The 18,605-nt window shown below is 51.2% G+C and overlaps 5 protein-coding genes across 5 annotated transcripts; 3 read left to right on the top strand and 2 right to left on the bottom strand.

Moving 5' to 3' along the window:
* Positions 1-4,035: 4,035 nt before the first annotated feature.
* Positions 4,036-5,036, top strand: CH63R_14469 (Hst3 protein; the record flags this gene model as incomplete). Its single annotated transcript, XM_018309443.1, has 2 exons — positions 4,036-4,161; positions 4,215-5,036. 2 exons carry the CDS (start codon positions 4,036-4,038, stop codon positions 5,034-5,036), a joined length of 948 nt encoding a protein of 315 aa, XP_018150686.1.
* Positions 5,037-9,297: 4,261 nt separating this feature from the next.
* On the bottom strand, positions 9,298-9,909 carry CH63R_14468 (uncharacterized protein; the record flags this gene model as incomplete). The annotated part of the gene is made up of 2 exons (XM_018309442.1): positions 9,298-9,663; positions 9,724-9,909. 2 exons carry the CDS (start codon positions 9,907-9,909, stop codon positions 9,298-9,300), a joined length of 552 nt encoding a protein of 183 aa, XP_018150685.1.
* A 3,655-nt stretch (positions 9,910-13,564) lies between these two features.
* CH63R_14467 (uncharacterized protein) lies at positions 13,565-14,665 on the top strand (the record flags this gene model as incomplete). Its single annotated transcript, XM_018309441.1, has 1 exon — positions 13,565-14,665. The coding sequence occupies one exon, from the start codon at positions 13,565-13,567 to the stop codon at positions 14,663-14,665; it is 1,101 nt and encodes a 366-aa protein (XP_018150684.1).
* A 294-nt stretch (positions 14,666-14,959) lies between these two features.
* CH63R_14466 (uncharacterized protein) lies at positions 14,960-15,436 on the top strand (the record flags this gene model as incomplete). Its single annotated transcript, XM_018309440.1, is given in 2 exon segments — positions 14,960-15,109; positions 15,119-15,436. Coding segments are annotated over 2 exon segments (468 nt in total).
* Positions 15,437-16,212: 776 nt separating this feature from the next.
* CH63R_14465 (uncharacterized protein) lies at positions 16,213-16,795 on the bottom strand (the record flags this gene model as incomplete). The annotated part of the gene is made up of 2 exons (XM_018309439.1): positions 16,213-16,293; positions 16,361-16,795. 2 exons carry the CDS (start codon positions 16,793-16,795, stop codon positions 16,213-16,215), a joined length of 516 nt encoding a protein of 171 aa, XP_018150682.1.
* Positions 16,796-18,605: the final 1,810 nt, after the last annotated feature.

The following is an 18,605-nucleotide window of genomic DNA, read 5'->3' as shown; positions in this document are numbered from 1 at the left end:
ATCCAAAATTTAGAACAACAGTATAATATCAGAAATTGTTCCCAAGAAAATTTGTTTAGTAGAACAAAAAGTCAACTCTTACTAAACCTATATTATGTAACTCCAACTGTTAATTACGTACAGAAACTCAATGTTATCTAGTTGACTCCAGGGAAAAAAAACTATAGCAAGGATTCAAGCTAAGACTAAGAGAGTTAGTTTTATAAGGTAATACGTAATAAATAGAAGAGGTTGTTAGAACAGTCAAGTGCGTTTGAATAGAAACTGTGGAAATCAGGGGGGTTTCTCTTTGTTATAAAAAGCGAAGCCATCCCTAGGACCTTTTTTACACACATAGGCTTTCTATCAATTCAAACTCAACAATGAATGAAGGAAGCAGAGTAACAAAGTTGAATGGAAATACACCTTCTGGTGAAGAAGAGCCCATCCACAATGGACTACGCAAGCCACCGACTCTACCAAGCCGCCAGGACCAATGCAACTTAGATACCATATACGAAATGCCTACAGATGAAGCTGAGAGGGTTTTTCCGCGTGGCTTTATTGATCTGTCTGAAGAGATCGTCCGAAGAAAGCCGGTAATTAGCTGATTAGATAAGTCAGCAAAAAGCTTTATCTTAATCTCTCTTGTTGTCTACAAGATGCACCTGTTGCAGTGACTACTTCTTCTGTGATTTATAGTGTAAAGATTGTTTTAATAGGTGTGTTGTTTAGGTATGTTAGACATGCAGATCTTAAATATTATCTCTAGTTATATTCCTAGCATATTGTAACTGTCGTACAGGGTATCCCTGTAAGTATGTACGTGTGGGACTGAGTGCTCCAGACGGGTATATATAGGCCCGTTAGTTGCCCTATTCCCCTTTTCTATTAGATGGACCGTTTTGACCGCGTATATCTGACCCCTATGTGCGACAGTAACTGTGCGCAACTGTACCTAGTCCCTTAGTGCAGTGACGTTACTAAATTAACATGAGGATGGGGTGTAAGATTTTTACTATTCGCGCCTGCAATACCGTTGACTTTCTTCCTATTATGTCACTCCAAACACCGCCAACCAGGAAGGTTACATTCGCAATAGCTTTGCCTGTTTAAGCAGCTGACATTTATATATTCCCAACTACTGAGTTAGTCATTTAGAACTACAAAGACCTATATACATAAATGAAATAGACCTGTTGATCAACAGCCTATCTGGGCGCATGTATAGTAGAGTTGTACCTGAGTGCCCCGGGTTTTGTCGACGTCTCGCAAATGCAGATCTATTCAGTTGGCGTCGTTGCAGTGACGTATTGCCCTCCAGTAATTCGGTAGCTTTCAAATGAGATTCCCAGTAATACATTTGCCTGCAGACAGAATAGATCGTTGATGGCGCCTCTAACCTTTGCGGTCGCCTCTAAACTTTGCTGTCGAGAGAGCAAAGCAGAGTGTGCCGTCTCCACTTTTACACGTAGTCTATGTCTCTTGTGTGGAGATTTGTGCAGGGCAATGCTCCATGGCGCTCTTGTGGTGTGTGGCTTCTGGACTAGGGCTTGGTACTGCGCTGCAAACACACCGTTAGATTTGCTTTCCCAATTTTTAAGTGAATGCTTACCCCTAAAAACCGGAGGTTCTCTTTGGGACCGGATCCGTAAGTCAGGGCAATCTGCGGCGTTGAGATGAAGAGGCTCTCTTAGTCTAGCGGGCGGACAATTTCGGATGGTGTTGTGGCGAGTGTACATGATGGCCTGCCTTGGCCGCGGGGAGCAGCGACTGTGTGGTGTTGGGGACGGAAGGCAGCAGGTAATCCGTCTACAAGAAACACCTGACACTGTTGGCCATGTCGCGTTTGGCAATTCCTTCAGCCGCGGGAGTTGTGCAGAACCAGGTTCGCTTTTTCGGGTGGGACAAATCCTTGGTAATCTGAGATCTTCAAAGTAAGCGGAATGGCACATGGGCCGATTCGCCACCAATCCAGCATGCATTAGAAGAGTGGCTCAAGATTGTTGTGGAAAGTCTTGAAAGAACGGTCGAGAATAAACACCATTTAAAGGACGTACGTAACAGGCAATGCCTTCAAATGGCCCCCTACGATCATACGGACGTTAGATATGCTGTAACACATAATTCAACAGTCAGATTCCCTGTCACAGGCTGGGTCTGCACAGAGTGGTCGAGTCGCTGACGGGCAGGTAGCGGTCAGTTGGTTGTGTTATTTCGACCTGCGCCCCTCATCTAGGTGGGCAGAGAAGCCCGCTTTTCTATCCAAACGTTCCCCCCACGGGCCAATAACCCCCCTAGCCCTCTTATTGAGGCGCCAGTGGTCCCAGGTCCTCTTATTGAGGCGCCAGTGGTCCCGCGGCCCCTGGTGCCAATCCGGTGAGCCCAGCCTATGTTCTCGATGCATCGCAGTTGCGAAGGTACAGCTTGGCGTTATCAATTTAGAGCAGTCATGAGCAAACAGCCGGTGTCCATGGCTTTACTCCTGGCAATCAAGTGCAGCCACTATGCACGTACTTCCCAATTGAGTCTGTTGGCTGACAATGCATCGACCGCAGGCAGGCTATGCAGTATGGCCTGATTCAAGGTTGATGATAGGGTCCTGCGTCTTACAGATCTGATTTGAGGACCTAGAAGCTGCCTGTGATGCAGCTTACTACCAGCCCAGCAGGCGATCCAAAACCTCTCAGGACTTACGCCAGTTGTGACTCCTTCGCCTTGTTAACAGAAGCACGAAACTATAGTTAGTAAGTATCCAACCCATACAGCCAACGTCACTCAGCCCTTAACAAAGAGAAGTCCTGCAAAGCAACCGTCGACGTCTTTCTATTAGGAACATCTGTGCGACTGCGGACACGCATATGTCACCGTGCCTTTGTAGAACTCCAGGCGGCACAGACAAGAGTTTAAAACAGCCGCTTACAGGCTCGGGAATGCCAGGCGAGTCGAGACGACGTAAGTTAACCTGAGCCATGGGAGGCAAATGAAAGATCTAGTGAGAACCGTACACACTCTAATACGTCGCGGCAGACGCATAGAAATAGGCTGTGAAAGTGCGGTTATACTGTAAGGACTCTAGCAGAGGTGCTTCTAATCGGTCGATGAGTAATACTCCCTGAAAGGCCCATCCTGCGGGCATATATCTCTCCGAGGGCCGTGGGCGCCGGGTGTACACCCTGCGGTAAATAACGTAGGCCGACACTCTTGGGCTAGGGACAGGTGTGGAGAGTAGTAATAGATTTTGTAGTGCTCTTTACAGTAAAAGGCGTACATAATAGGTGTTTCGCAACGCTCCCTGATTAAAACCCTATTGAGATTTAAGAACCAGCTCGTTGACTCAAAAGCCGCAAGCTCTATGCGCACCATTCAGCGGATGTCTCCCGAGAACCAGCCTGTGTCTGCCGTTGCAGCCGCATGACAGCAGAAGGCCCTTTGTGGTCAACTAATCAAACAGCCGTACTTATATCAATACAAGACGGCACACTTACTTCATTGCAACTTTCATTACACAGGAATACACATTACCTAGGCAGTTAAGTAAATTCTATTGTAAGAAAGGTAGCAGATTAGATTATGGAATGTATCGAGTTATTTAATCCTTCTTTTTTGCTGTTGGAACTTATTGATGTTACTTGCAAACAGCAGTGCAATATATTGCCTAGATTCACTCCGCCATTTAGGATAGAATTCAGTTCGAGAAACCGATCCATTGGAAACTAATTCGCCGATTGTAGAGCCTCTCTCTACTTATCGCTCTTAACTTGTTGCAGGGACCAATTGCAAGTGCACCTTGATTGGTCCCCAAACGCCGCAGTCGGTAATACTGCTGGCTACTGTCATCTACTTTATTCAGTCATCCATAAGTTCCCACTTGAATGACTGTAAGAAAGCCGCCAAGGTTCAGTGGTCTGGATATATAAAGTACTTCTTGCATTTGCAAGTGTTAGCTATTCGATTAGCGCATTTACCAATCGACTACCCTACAACTAGCCTCACTATTCCCCTATTGTTTCAAGTTACTTTTGAAATTAACTCCTTCTGCTACCTGTTTTTAAAATGCCTATCACTTATGTTCAACCACAAGATTACATCCATCTGGAAAACATTGCGTGTCTAATTGATACTGCATTAAGAGTCGTAGTTGTTACTGGGGCTGGTATCAGTACAAAAGCAGGTATTCCAGTAAGCCTGATTCAGCGCTCTCCCTTTAGTGATCTTCTTACACTAGGCCATAGGACTACCGATCGAAAAATAGCAATAACTCCCGCTACAGACGCTCGCTTTTCCACTCATCAGTTTTCTCTGATCCAGAGAAGAAGTCCTGCTTTTACAAAGAAGTAACTAGGATGCACCAAATGGCTAAAGATGCCAATCCAACAGAAACCCATCACTTCATCAATGACCTACACCGTGCTGGGAAGCTAGTTCGGTACTACACTCAAAACATCGACTGCCTTGAGGATAAAGTTGGTCTCTGTACTGATTTGCAAAAAGGGCCTGGGATTCATTTCAAACACCAGGCCAACGGCCAATCAAGCTCGTTATGTGTCTCCGGAGGAGTGGAATGTGTTCTCCTCCATGGATCTGTCCATTGCTTACAATGCTCTTTCTGTTGTAAGGTATATAGTTGGGATGATGATGACTATGAAAAGGGGATTTTGGCCGGAAAGGAGCCTTTTTGTCCAGGCTGTGCCAAGGTATCTGCCGACAGAGTGGAAAGGGGGAAGCGTTCAACAGCAGTTGGAACGCTCAGGCCCAACATCGTGCTTTATGGTGAAGAGAACCCGCAAGCCGAATTCATTAATGAAGTTATTAAGCGAGATCTGCACCAACGTCCCGATATCCTTCTGATTATGGGTACAAGACTCACAACATACGGAGTCAAGTATCTAATCAGAGTCTTTGCGAAGGCGACTCATGAACAAAACGGGAAGGTGGTGTATGTGAACCTTACAAAACCAGCCAAGGAGTGGGATAACGTAATTGATTATTGGGCTGAACAGGAATGTGACATCTGGGTACAAGATTTAAAACGACGGCAGTCGGCGCTTTTGTAAGAGACCGTAAGGAATAGGATTGTTGGAACAACGATTCTGACATGATCCGTACGCATGAGTCAGCAGCCGTAAAGCCTATTTAAGGCAGGCATTCAAGCCACTTAGACTTAGAAAAAATCAAGCCTTTAACAACACACGTACGTACGTATAAGTCTTCATCTAGTCCTTCCGACAAGGATAGTTATTATTGCGTCTCCAAAAGCTAGCAGTTTCTTCTCGTACTGATTTATAAGAAGCCTATTTATGTAGAACTATTAAAAGTGTATTAAGAAACTAGTTCACCAAGCAGAAGCCACTTAGGTTAGAGATGGACTGTTCCGTAGCTGGAAATAAATCTAGCAAGAGGTTAATTAGTGAAGGCTAGCTTCTTGTAGAGTGGCTAGCTTCGTGTAGGATAACTGATTCACTAGAGCAATGTCGGCCTCGAGGGGAATTTGTTAGTAAGAAAGCCTTGTTGTGAACGAGATAGCAAATATAGTCTAAAAAGCTCTTTAGGAGGTATATTACAATACTATATAAAGTCTTATCATTAGAGGCAATACAGTAGCCGTACAGCTGCGTATTTGTTGTTCTGCATTACTGTTGTATCTGCATTATTAACAAATTAACTACTGGCTTACGAGAGATACGTGATTTGAGCGTAGGTAGGGAGGGCTAATGCTAAGTTGGGGATAGGACCTCTCCACTTTGTGAACACAAGGGGGAGACTGGGGAAGACTTCCAGGCGTACAGCCTCTTTTTCTTGTTGCTAGGGACGAAAAGTGGGACCTATCGCCCGAGGGTTTTAAGCCCGGATGGTGTTGCCGTTTCTGCCGAACAAGACAGACGAGAGCTAGAACTGCGACTAGGACAGCTGCAGCGCACAAAGTAAATGCGAGAGCTTGGCCGGCGATGATGTTCTCTTTTGGCAGCGACGAAGACCGTACTTCAGCGGGTGACTCGTTTGAAGCGGTTGCTGTCGTTGGCAATGGCGTTGATCCAATGGTGGAAGAACAAATGCCAATGTACGTAAGAGAGACTGCCAATGAACACCAACCTACCCTCATTGTCCCTGCTTGAATTTCGGACCAAAGACGAATGCGGGATTGGGAGAGAACACCTTTATATTAAAGCCTTCGACGTTTGTCTACCTGTCTGTCACGTAGGTGTCCAAGCGGTGCAAAAAGTCTAGCGGCTACTGAGTATGACAAAACTGCAAGCTGAATTCCTGTCTTCTGAATCGCGTGGACTGTGCTATACAAAAGAGTGCAGTAGATACTGTATATATGTTGTCTTTAGTGAAAAGTCGAGGAGAACCTGAGAATGTAATTCCACTCCTATGTGCTAGAGAATAGTAGACTTAAGACAACAGCTTACGATAATCTTGCGAGCTATAGGCTGCGTGAAGGATCATGGCGCGATCGTTGATCAACACGCCAGCAACATATTTGAACGCAGCCGAGATGCATCGCCTTTAAGCCAACCGCCTAGCAGCATTATATCAAGCTTAACTAAGTAAATCCCGCTCTGTAATACCTATATCTATGTAAATATGCTAATTAAAGCGAGTTGGAAGAGTTCTTATCTAATTGCCCCTTTGCCGTTTAGAAATAGTGTCTATTAAACTTGACGTGTGTAATGAAAGCAGCCTTAGGAAAACTTCGATTTCACAATTAATACCATTCAGCATATGCTACTTAACGTAAGTCAGACTACCCACTTTTCGGCACCCCCCCCATTTCGGCACCCCAAAAATGCCTCAAATGCCTCATCACCAGAACATACCCCTCAACTTTCAACATCAACAACATTTTCTATACTTATGCGAATAACCTCATTTTTTCCTCAGAGCTTCTTTTCGACCTTATGGGCCAGTATACCGAAGATGAAGTCAATCAGGCCCTTGACGCAATAACCAACGGCATGCCCATTAAGAGGGCTGGTCAGGTGTATGGCATCCCAAGATCAACACTTCAGTATCGGATTAAGGGCACTCAACCAAGGTCAATTGCCTTTTCTGACCTGCAGAGACTTTCTGTTAGTCAGGAGGCTAAACTGGCTGAATGGGTTCGCATTCAGCATGCCCTTGGTGTTGCCCCAACCCATCTGCAAGTGAGGCTATTCGCAGAAAGGATCCTCCATGCCATGGGGGATACAGAGCCTATAGGAAAAGGCTGGATCCAAGCCTTCTTGAAGAGGAATCCATCAGTCAAGGTCCAGAGAAGTCGCCCTATCGATTCTAGGCGTGTTAATGGGGCATCTACTGAGGTCATCAGGGACTGGTTCAAACTACTCGCCATACCAGAGATCACCAGCATCAAACCAGCTAATAGATACAACATGGATGAGACTGGTATCCTTGAGGGCCAGGGATCTAATGGGCTGGTGCTGGGCATGTCTGAGACGAAGTCTGTACGTAAGAAACAGCCTGGATCAAGGGCATGGGTATCCATCATCGAATGCATCTCTGCCCTGGGCCATGTTCTGAATCCCCTCGTTATCTATAAGGGCAAGGCAGTCCAGCAGCAGTGGTTTCCTCTAGACCTTGGCCCTTATGAAGGATGGCAATTCACTGCAACGGAGAATGGATGGACTTCAGATGCCACTGCAGTTGAATGGCTGCAGAAGGTCTTCATCCCTCAGACTCTTCCTCAGGGCAAGGAGGTCAGGCTGCTGATCATGGATGGACATGGGAGTCATACAACGACTGACTTTATGTGGTTATGCTATATAAACAACATCCATCTATTGTTCTTACCGCCACATACCTCCCATGTCCTCCAGCCACTTGATCAGTCAGTCTTCAGCCCTGTCAAGGCAGCCTATAGGAAGGAGCTTGGATACCTTGGTCAGTGGAATGATTCAACTGTTGTAGGCAAGAGGAACTTTATAGGCTGTTATCAGAAGGCTCGTACTGCAGGTATGACGATGCAGAACATTAGAAGTGGTTGGAAATGGACAGGGTTATGGCCTGTCTCTATGGCGAAGCCTCTGATGAGCTCCCTACTGCTCCCATCAACACCAGCAGCATCAGGATCATCTGATCAGGTCAGCAAAGGGCAGTCTGGAGGCAAGGAAGCTGAAGGATGGGTATCTGCGTCATCTGCAGTGGCATGGTCGACGCCAAGGAAGATGAAGGATCTAGCTGGGCAGTTGAAGCTATTCACAGAGCTGGAGAATGATGCCTTTACTCAACGCCTTCTATTCAGGAAGGTGAAAAAAGGCTTCAGCGAGCAGGCATATGAGCTGGCAAATACCCAGCAGAAACTGGAGCTTCTGCAGGCCCAAGTCACCAATACTGCAGTAAGGAAAAGAAGGGCAGTCCAGCTGGATCCTAACACTAAGTTCGCCAACATCAAAGACATCCAGCAGGCGCAACTTAAGGCTGGGGAAAAAGAGGATGATGCAGCCGAATCCAGCGACTCTGAATACCCTAGTGAAGCTGAAAGCTGTATTGTTGTTGCATCTAGAAGAAGTCAATGATTAATTGAAGTCGACGAGTATGATGGGAATAGCTTCATTTTTGGGGTGCCGAAATGGGGGGGGGTGCCGAAAAGTGGGTAGTCTGACTTAGTAGACAACGTGCTATATAGAACAAAGTCGTTATTACCAGAGTTTTTGCTAGCAAGGACAAGCAAGAGCCAAGGCTGCAGAGTGCAGTTGTCGTTATTAGCAAAGGGGCTGTGAACAAAGACGCTGAGGGCACGGGGGCAAAAAACGAGGCCCCGATTGAGGGGTGTCATCTGCCACGCGATGAACCCTAGACGGGCAGCTTCAGCGCCAGTCGCCCGCGCCGTCCCAGATCCCTCCCTCCTAAGAGAGAGGGCTGGCATCGCGGTCGTTGCTTAATGGCTTGTACCACACACACAGCGACATATACGAAGGCATCTGCTCCCCAGGCCCCAGAGCAACGCTGCCGAGGTCGCAGTATGTCACGACGATCAGCGTTTTGTTTGTCTAGACTGGGTGTCAGTCGCCACGCCTGAAGCCGCAACGGACTCAGGGTTCGGCATTATTGCTCGGCATGGGCATGGTGTATGCAAGCAGGCCCTGCCAGGCCGGGTGGTAGGCCGGGTCTACCACCAGCGCCGGGGGTTGAGCCCTCTTTGCTGTACGCCAGGCATTCGCCCGCCTTGAAAGAAGAAAGGGAAGGCACTGCCGCGGCCCACCTAGCAAGCGTCGGGGCTCGTCCCCAGTCCGTAAGCATGCCGAGCTGGAAGAGCGCCGTCTCCTCCAGGCACACCACCGTCAGGAAGAAGATGTTCGCGTGCCGCTGGTCTCCTTAGGCCTTGTGCCGCCAGTTCAGGGCGGCATCAAGCCGCTTCACAATAACAAGGTCGGCGTGGACAAAAAGGTCGGCCAGGTAGTCCAGGCGGTGTCCATGCTCCGCCCCCGGCCCAGAGTCTGGCTCCGCTAGGCGCCTAAATACAGCAGCCGCATCAGCTGCATTCACGTGGAACAAGACGTCCTCCGCCCGGCGGTGGAGGCCGTAGAGGTGTGCCAGCTTAGGCAGCACAAGACGCTCGTTTGCCCCATCGGCGTCCCTCGACGAAAGGAAAATCAGTTTCAGGGCAGTCTGACAAGTAGCCCAGGCCTCAGCAAAGGGTTCTTCTAATAAAAGGAGGGAGGGGTTGCCCTTACCTTCGCGCTTCCGCCGGTCAAGGCCTGCCAATTAGGACGCCAGGTCGCGGTTGCCACTTTTGCAGACAACAGTGCTTGCGCCCAAGGGCACCAGGCCATGCTTCCACGCATAATAGGCATCATAGACGGTGTGCGGCGTATCAAGCAAGAAGGTAGACCCGGTAGACGGCGCCGACGCGCCGACGTTGGGAGCTGTCACCCATGTAGTGATGCGCCCAAGCCGAAGGATCGTGGGGGCCGAGCGCAGCAACATGATGGTAGGGAGGTAGACTTCTGGATCGGTCTCCATTCGGCGGGCATCCGCGGCCTCGTGGCGGGCAAGCAGCAGACCGCTGCAGCGCGCTGCTTAGGTCCTCCAGCTCGCCCGACTCAAGGTAATCGGAGAAGACAGGCAGCAGCAGCTGCCGAAGCCGGCCGGTGCCCTAAACGAAGCACCCGAGGGCAATATCTGGCCGGCTATCTGGCAGGACGACCATGGGGGCAGGCGTGGTAAGGAGGGTTCAGCCAAGAGGTTGATCTGTCGAGAGACAGGCAAGCGCTGCCGTCGGGGCAGTCTTAAGGGGCCCAGGTCAATAGATACAACAATACATCATCTCGTCAAGGTCGCCCACCAATGAATGGCCACGAGGAGCAGCGGGGGAAGGACCGGACTCCCGCGCCCGCGTGGCGCGCGAAACGGCCGTCACAAGAGGAGGCAAACACGCAAGCAAACACCAACTACTGCAGCGTAAGGGCCGGACTAAGTCAACATACCCACATCTGGCCCCCCCCCCCACATCTGGCCCCCCCAAAAATGCCTCATCACCATCACCAGCCTCCTATTTTCACCAACTTCACCACATCACAACATTTACAGTTTTTAACCAAATGACTTCATTTTTTCTACATAACCTTTTATAGTCCTTATGGGCAAATACACCGAGTATGAGGTCAAACAGGCCTTAGATGCCGTCGCCAATGGCCAGTCTATTCACAAGGCATCATCTGAATGGGGGATCCCAAGGTCAACACTTCGTCATCGACTCCAAGGTGTCCAAGCAAGGACAGCTGCCTTCTGTGACCTCCAGAGGTTATCCCCAGATCAGGAGGCTAAGCTGGCTGAATGGGTGCGAATCCAGCATGCCCTTGGCCTTGCCCCAACTCATCAACAAGTGAGGGTATTCGCAGGAAGGATCCTTCATGCTATAGGGGACACAGAGCCTATAGGAAAGGGATGGATCCAAGCCTTCTTGAAGAGAAATCCATCAGTCAAGGTGCAGAGAAGTCGCCCTATAGATTCAAGACGTATTAATGGGGCATCTACTGAGGTCATCAGGGACTGGTTCAAACTCCTCGCCATACCAGAGATCAAGGGCATTAAACCAGCCAATAGATACAACATGGATGAGATTGGTATCCTTGAGGGCCAAGGATCTAATGGGCTAGTGCTAGGCATGTCTGAGACGAAGTCTGTCCGCAAGAAACAGCCTGGATCAAGGGCATGGGTATCCATCATCGAATGCATCTCTGCCCTGGGCCATGCCCTTGATCCCCTCATCATATATAAGGGCAAGACAGTCCAGCAGCAGTGGTTTCCTCTAGACCTTGGCCCTTATAAAGGATGGCAGTTCACTGCAACAGAGAATGGATGGACTACAGACGACACTGCAGTTGAATGGCTGCAGAAGGTCTTCATCCCTCAGACTGTCTCCCAGGGCAAGGAGGGCAAGGAGGAGGCCAGACTGCTTGTTGTTGATGGCCATGGGAGTCACACAACGACGGAATTTATGTGGCTCTGCTATATTAATAACATCCACCTATTGTTCTTGCCACCACACACCTCCCATGTCCTCCAGCCACTTGACCAGTCAGTCTTCAGCCCTGTAAAGGCAGCCTATAGGAAGGAGCTTGGATACCTCAGTCAGTGGAATGACTCTACTATTGTAGGCAAGAGGAACTTTATAGGCTGTTATCAGAAGGCTCGTCTGGCAGGCCTGACAATGCAGAACATCAAGAGTGGATGGAAATGGACTGGACTATGGCCTGTCTCTATGGCGAAGCCTCTTATGAGCTCATTACTGCTCCCATCAACACCAGGGCCATTAGATCAGGCCTGCAAAGGGCAGTCTGGAGGCAAGGAAGCTGAGGGATGGGCATCTGCGTCATCTGCAGTGGTGTGGTCGACGCCAAGGAAGATGAAGGATCTGGCTGGCCAACTGAAGCTATTCACAGAGCTGGATAATGACGCCAGTACTCAACGCCTCCTTTTCATGAAGGTGAAAAAAGGGTTCAGTGAAAAGGCATATGAGCTGGCAACTGCCCAGCACAAGCTGGAGCTTCTGCAGGCCCAAGTGGCCAATACTGCAGTGAGGAAAAGGAAGGCAGTCCAGCTGGATCCTAACACTAAGTTTGCCACTATCTCAGACGTGCAGAAGGCGCAGGTTGAGGCTGGTGAAAAAGAGGATACTGCAGGTGAATCCAGCGAGTCTGATTTACCTAGTGAAGCTGAAGACTGTATTGTAGTGGCATCTAGAAGAGGGCAGTAATTAAGTGAAAATGGTGGTGATGTTGGAGATGGCTTCATTTTTGGGGGGGCCAGATGTGGGGGGGGGCCAGATGTGGGTATGTTGACTTATCGAAGGGTATGTGGATTCCACGCAGGCCCGAGGTGCAGCCAGCTGACGTCTCGCAAGGCAGACCGCCAGTGTCGTATGACCCAACACGATGGGCAAACAAACAACATGCTGCTTACAGCCAATCGAACGGCCTCCTTTAGGTGCATGGCAGCAAACAGGGTAACTGGCTGCCCTGTTTGCCGTTTGTTTCTGAAGAGGCGGTTACCCGTCCACGGCGTGGCCTAAAGCACGTCCTGCGTCTCCAAATGACCACATCAGCCCTGTGTCTCTTGTTTAGGGAAAGGAAAGTTGTGGGGATACTGTCGGTGGTCTACATCGGCCGTCGGTCCCTAAGGGGGCCCATGCCCTATTCTTCCGCCGCGCCGGACAACGCCGAGCCAGCCGCCGCAGGACCGGTCCTCCTTCTCTTCGTCTGGAATTATTAGTGACTTTGTAGGATAGGAACAAGAACTTTCTCTGCTGACAAAAATCATAGACAGAGGAATTTCTTTCTAGGGTACCTTGACTTCTATTCCAAGGGACTTGACTTTGTGCTACACTGATCTTTAAGCTGTTACAACCACACTTACAAACCTCACAGGCCTCAGATCAGTACAGTCCTAATCAATGTGGGTTTCGCTAGATCAGTGCGCAAGTGCATTATAAGACAGTCTGCCTGTCTGGCAAAGTATGGCAGGCGCCTGCCTTAGATAATGAGGTTAGCGAAGTCTACTTGTAAATAGCTTCCTGTTCTAAGCCAGCACCACCAACCCAAACAAGCAAATGAATCATTGCTGACTCAACTATTCTTGCCCCTGTGAATCTAAAAACCATCCTTTGTCTGTAATGCCAACTAAAAGCAACAGCACCCTAGGCACGCGAAGGGCGAAGAAAGAACAGACATCCCTAGCCAAACAGATAGCAAACAGCAAAACACAATTAATGGCTACACCAGCAAAGAGAGACGCGTCAGGAAAGTGAATTAGTCCACACCTGACGGCCTATCATCCCGTAGGCTGGGGTTCGCGCTGTACCCCGCCATCAGCTTAGCGCCCTGTCTGTCACCGGTCTAGGGGAGCGAGTGTCATTCAGATGCTGGACAGGGTTGCTGCTGCTGCTGAATCAGCTCGCCTGTCAGACGAGGTGAACACTGTCCAGCATTGGGGACGGGCGGTTGGAAGCAGTTGTTCAACTTTTGACAGGACAGAGGAGGCCAAGCCCGGCGCCCACAATTCACTCGTACCATCCATCCATTCCTCTATAACCAGTATATGCGCGAAGGGAAAAAAACTATCGCTGCCTGCTAATCCGCCCATGGAAGGAGTCCGAATGGCTTCAGCCGCTGGCGAAGCTGGCGCGCCCTGCATGATACGGCTTAATGTGCGGCACGACGTCCCAGCTATTCGGTTCGAAGAGCGTCCGCTGTGCGACGGTTGGCTCCGCTCCGTCGGCTTCCTCGTGCCTGGCCGGGACGGAGACGAGTGGGACGCTATCAAGAAGAACTGGCTCGGCTTCCTTACCGCCACCCGACCGCCGGAGCGGGGCACAGGGCAGACAGCAGAGCGGCGAGGCCGTCGGGCGATCCAGGTCGCGTTCTGGAACGGCGCCGATGGCCTCGAGGCTTTGGCAGAGCGTTGGCCCGCACCCGCACGGCGGATGCTTACGCAGACGGCAGAAGAGCCGCACGCCCCGCCGTTCGAGTCTCTCGGCCCGAAATGGCTCCTCGATAGAAGGAGACGCTTCCAGTCGATGTGGACGGGCCTTGTGTGCTTCCTTGCCTATTCCGCCCAGCACGGCACGTTGGAGGCGATGGGTCTCTCGCTTGACCAGGCCCGCACCAACGACCTCCTCAACCTCATACAGGAGGTTGCAACAGCATCCGCCTCTGGGAATCCCAACCCGCTCTTCGCACCGACCCTAGCCTTCCTGCTCGGCTCGATCGCGGACAAGGAGGCGACGGCCCGCACTAACGCGATCCTATGGTGGACTGCAGTGCTGGTGCGGTCTGCGCTCGCGAGCGACGACGAGGGCGATGACTTCATCAGTCGAGGCGCTTTCGCGGCCAACATCGTACCGATCGACACCCCGCTACACGACCGAGTCGAGTCGATGCTGCACTACAGCCGCGTCTTTGTACTGCACCAGGCGTCCAACCTCTTGCCAGGGCTGCCGGGCTTCGCAAATGAGATCCAAGGCGATCTCAACGCAGTGGACATCGCATGGCTTAACAACGACAGTGGCCCGCGCCCCACCGACTGTTGCGACGGACGAACGTGCACTTCCGTAGCGTGGAGGGCCATGCTCGCGCACCTACGCTCAGAGGCTGATAATGCGCTTGGCAGCACTGTAGGGACACCGATGTACGAAGTCGCCCAGCTGCTGGCGCGGCTGCGGGAAGTGCGGAGCAGGACGTAGGAAACGCCGGTTCGCCCACCAACCCAGACGGCAAGACACTATGCCGGCTCCTCTGCAGATACGCCAGAGGACGAGTCGGACTGCTTCAACGAGCATCATAGGACGGTCCGGACCATGCTTGGGGGACGTAGCGTGGCGGAGTTCAGCACGCTGCTGGCGCAGTAACGGGTCACCATCCTCCAGCGCCATCTTGTGCAGCCGGAGCCTGTCATTGTAGCGGACGAGGACTCGGATGACAATCTGCCGTCGAACCAGCCGACTGCGGCCGGCGCTCTCCTTCGGCAGTGTTTGTTCATGGGCGCGGGCGCGATAGGGCGGCAGATGGTCGCAAAGACGCGGGCGGCGTATTACGGCGGGAACAAGTTCCGGCTCCCACTGGATTGCCTACAGTCGTTCCTGTCGGACAGTCTCGAGGACGGCGAGATGGACAGTATCAACCAGCTCGTACCGTAGATCCAGAGGGAGCTGCTGATGCTCCTCCTCTTCACGCGGGCCGAGACCATCACAATCCGCCTGTGTCTAAGCCGTGACGCGGCGGACCCGCACTTGCGCCAGCGGATCCTTGCCCTCGCGCCGGTGGTGAAGAGGCTGTTGGCACATTTCGGGGACCGCGTCCGCATAGTGCAGGACGTGCTCCATCCATCACCGACAGCGCAGCGTTGTCTCCAGTCCTACTGGGACAGGCCAACCAACGAGACCAGACGCAGAGTAGACGCGGCAATGGCAAGCCTGGAAGAGTCAATTCAGGTGGCGATTGCAGGCTTGGCGTAGGGCTCTTTCCCTGCCTCGAATCTAGGTGTGCCAGCGGTCGTCCTTCCTACTGCAGCAGCCAGACAACACCTGGCACAGCCCCTTCCTTGTGGTGTCAAGAGTTCCTAGTTGCACGATTGGTGAATGGGGTGGTTACAATCTTGGAAGCCTTTTTTATCCCAGGTTTCTGACGAAAACTCATGGTGTGTTTAGTGTTAGGAATAAACTTGTACTGTGATTGCAGGCCAGGGAGGCCGGCGTAGGAATCTCGTATCAAGAAGTCCTTTAACAAGTTAAGGTCTGGGTTCGACGGGTTGGACACAGTGTACCAAGCCCCATAATAGGCAATACACTGGCCGGGATTCCGTATTCTCTAGCACATACATGCCTTTATTAGTACGCCTTTGCTCCGTAACATGTGCAGAGCACACTGTAAAGCGAATGGCGGCGCGCCAGTCTCTACGGCACGCCATGTATTACTTCTTCATTATTCTTTTGGATGCCGCTACGGCCTGATAGCGTTAGCAAGCACCAGCCTACAGCTGCGCCTAAGACATTAACAGTGTCGTCACAGGATATTGATGCAAAAGGGCGCGCACCTAGCAACCACACCAAGACGTCGTGGACCTCCACCGTCTGCAGGCATACGTTCCAGTCCGTTCCCATCATCGTCATTTCAATTATCCAGGATAGCTGTCCTGCCTAGGAAAGTGCCCTCACTGCGCCGCAGGTAGTAGCTACTACTTACTGATGCCTTTACCGCCAAGTAAAACCGCTTGTTCTACCAAAGAAGCCGCCTAAAACTGCTCCCACCACGTATTCATCCTGTCGTCCCGCCGGACGATCTTCTCGTCGGCCAGGATGACTGTCATAGCTGTCTATGAGCGTCGTAGGGTCAGCGTAGGGCTCTCATTAAGGTAAGAAGGATGCTTGCTGTAAACCTACCTCAATGTCGCTGTGATCCATGTTCCTCGAGGCGTACTGGTAGAGGTCGGTGGCTGTCTCTTGCTCAGGGCGGACGACGTGAACGCCGCTGTTGTTGATTTCTAGGTGAACTGCGGCAGCAACAGCTCGCATGCCCGGGCTTAGCCAGATTTTGAAGTGGCTGCAAGGGGCAGCACTCTTAGAGGTCTTTAGCCACTCGGTCACGTGGGCAATGGCGGCGATGGTCTTGAGATCCAGGCCGATAATGGTCGGGAAGTACAGGTCGGCCGGCCCGGCGCGGTCCTTCCGCGCCAGTGTGACAGACAGGCGCACCCTGATGCGGCCAGTGATGGTGGCAAGCAGGTTGTGTATCTCGTCTCTCTGCAGCCGGTTGCTTGTTCGAGTTAAGCGCAGCTCTTCGGCGTGCTGCTGCGTGATATTGGTAAGGCGCGGCATCCATTTCTTTAGGTGGCCACTGTCCTAGAGGTGGACCTGGAATAGGGGATCCTTCAGTTGCCCAGACGACATATTGGCCTATGTCTGGCAGCCTAGCGCTAGTCAGCTCTAGCCGCAGGTTCAGTTCCACCAAATACCGGCAGCAGGGGTTGCAGACAGAAACAAACCAAGTGATACCACGGGAACTTCAGACAAGAGTTCTGAGATTTAGCGAATGTAAGCATGCACGCTACTAGCGTTGCACGCGGCAGCAGCGGCTGAAGCTTGTGTCAAGGAGGGGGTTGACGGTCCTACGCAGCCTACTGTTTCCGCAGTTGCAACGTTGCTGCTGCTCGTCAGGCTGTTGCAAAGAAGTTAACGGTGGCGATGAGGATGAAAAGGCGTTAGGTGAGATGGTGGAGCGAGAAAAGTGACTGTACATGTATATAGGCCGGAGGCGAAGTGGCCCGTGCCTCGCAGAGTGGTCCACCCTGTTGTGGGAAGCAAAGAGCAGAGAGTGTGTCCTATGCGTGCCGACCAAGCTGTAGCCTGGGTCAGTCTATAGACTGAAGGACTGAAGGGTGATAGACACAAGAAGAAAAACACCTGTGCGTGCGATGCTTGCTGAGGGCTGCAACAGGACAGAAGGTGGCCAGTAGTCTACGATAGCTGGTACAGAGGGGGTTGTTATTTTAAGGTTGGGCGCGGCCCCCGGCCCGCGATGCGCGGGGCTCCCCTCGCCCGCTCTGGGTCCGCCCTTCAGCCAGTCTCTTCCAACCTCTCTCCCATTCTCAGACAAGAGCATATGAACCTGCTACATGGTGTCAACCCCATATCAGAGAATCGCTGCCTCCCTTTCGCTAGGCCCTGTAGGGACTGTACTCAACATAAGGTCCACAATGAAGGTATCTGTTAGAATCGAACTCACGACCTTCGGAGGCTTGGGTTGAATCCGGCACTGCGTAGGGTGGGGCTGATCCGGCCAGCTCCAATGCCCCATCAGACCGCCCGAATTGGAAGGTGGGGCCGCCTCTGCCTGCCTGTGAATAGCTTCCTTCCTTCAAGCCATCACTGAAAATACACCAAGCAATTAGATCACCAGATCCGTAAATATTGCACCGTACTTGAACGCCAAATTTACCGCTTGTGATAAGTCATACTCACACTAATCCGTAGTAACTTTCACTTGTCATCGCAGCCGGCGAGGCTTCGTCTAATTATCAACAGAAGAGGCAAGCGACACGGATTCATCCCCTCGACATCCGAGGCATCTCTTACATTATTCTCGGCAGCCCTAGAGACTTGACTAGTTAGTCGTGATGCGACTTCCGTGGAGAAGAAGCCTTTCTGCCGACGATATCCTTGTCTTTCAACCCTTCTTCTTCGACTTGTGCGCTGACGGATCAAATACGTCAACTTCCCATACAACAACTGGATTACTGGTAATCAGGTGTAAGCCAGAGTGTGCCGATCAGCTGCACGAGCTGACTGCAGTGGAGGGCCGACAGTTGATGGGGGTCTGTGCGCCCGAGTTCCTGTGTGGGGGGGGGGGTTCTTCGTTTTTTCGGGTTAGTCATCATTTTCTCCGGAGGATAATGACGTAAGCCCCGTTCGCTCTCCAATCCCGTCCGTCAGAATCAGTTGTCATTGTCGGGCCAACACAACGTACCGCTCTCAAGTCTTCACCAACACAGAAAAGAAAACAGACTGTCACAACCAACTGTACCACCCACAGGCCCGTGACGAGTCGAGATCACGACAACCACCACGACCACCAACATTATCACCATTTTGTACCAGCGCGCAATCGCGGCACCGATAACTACCTGTG

The sequence above is a fragment of the Colletotrichum higginsianum genome, chromosome 11, assembly GCF_001672515.1.
Source record: "Colletotrichum higginsianum IMI 349063 chromosome 11, whole genome shotgun sequence".
Classification (NCBI taxonomy): domain Eukaryota; kingdom Fungi; phylum Ascomycota; class Sordariomycetes; order Glomerellales; family Glomerellaceae; genus Colletotrichum; species Colletotrichum higginsianum.
This window is presented reverse-complemented; position numbering and strand designations above follow the sequence as displayed.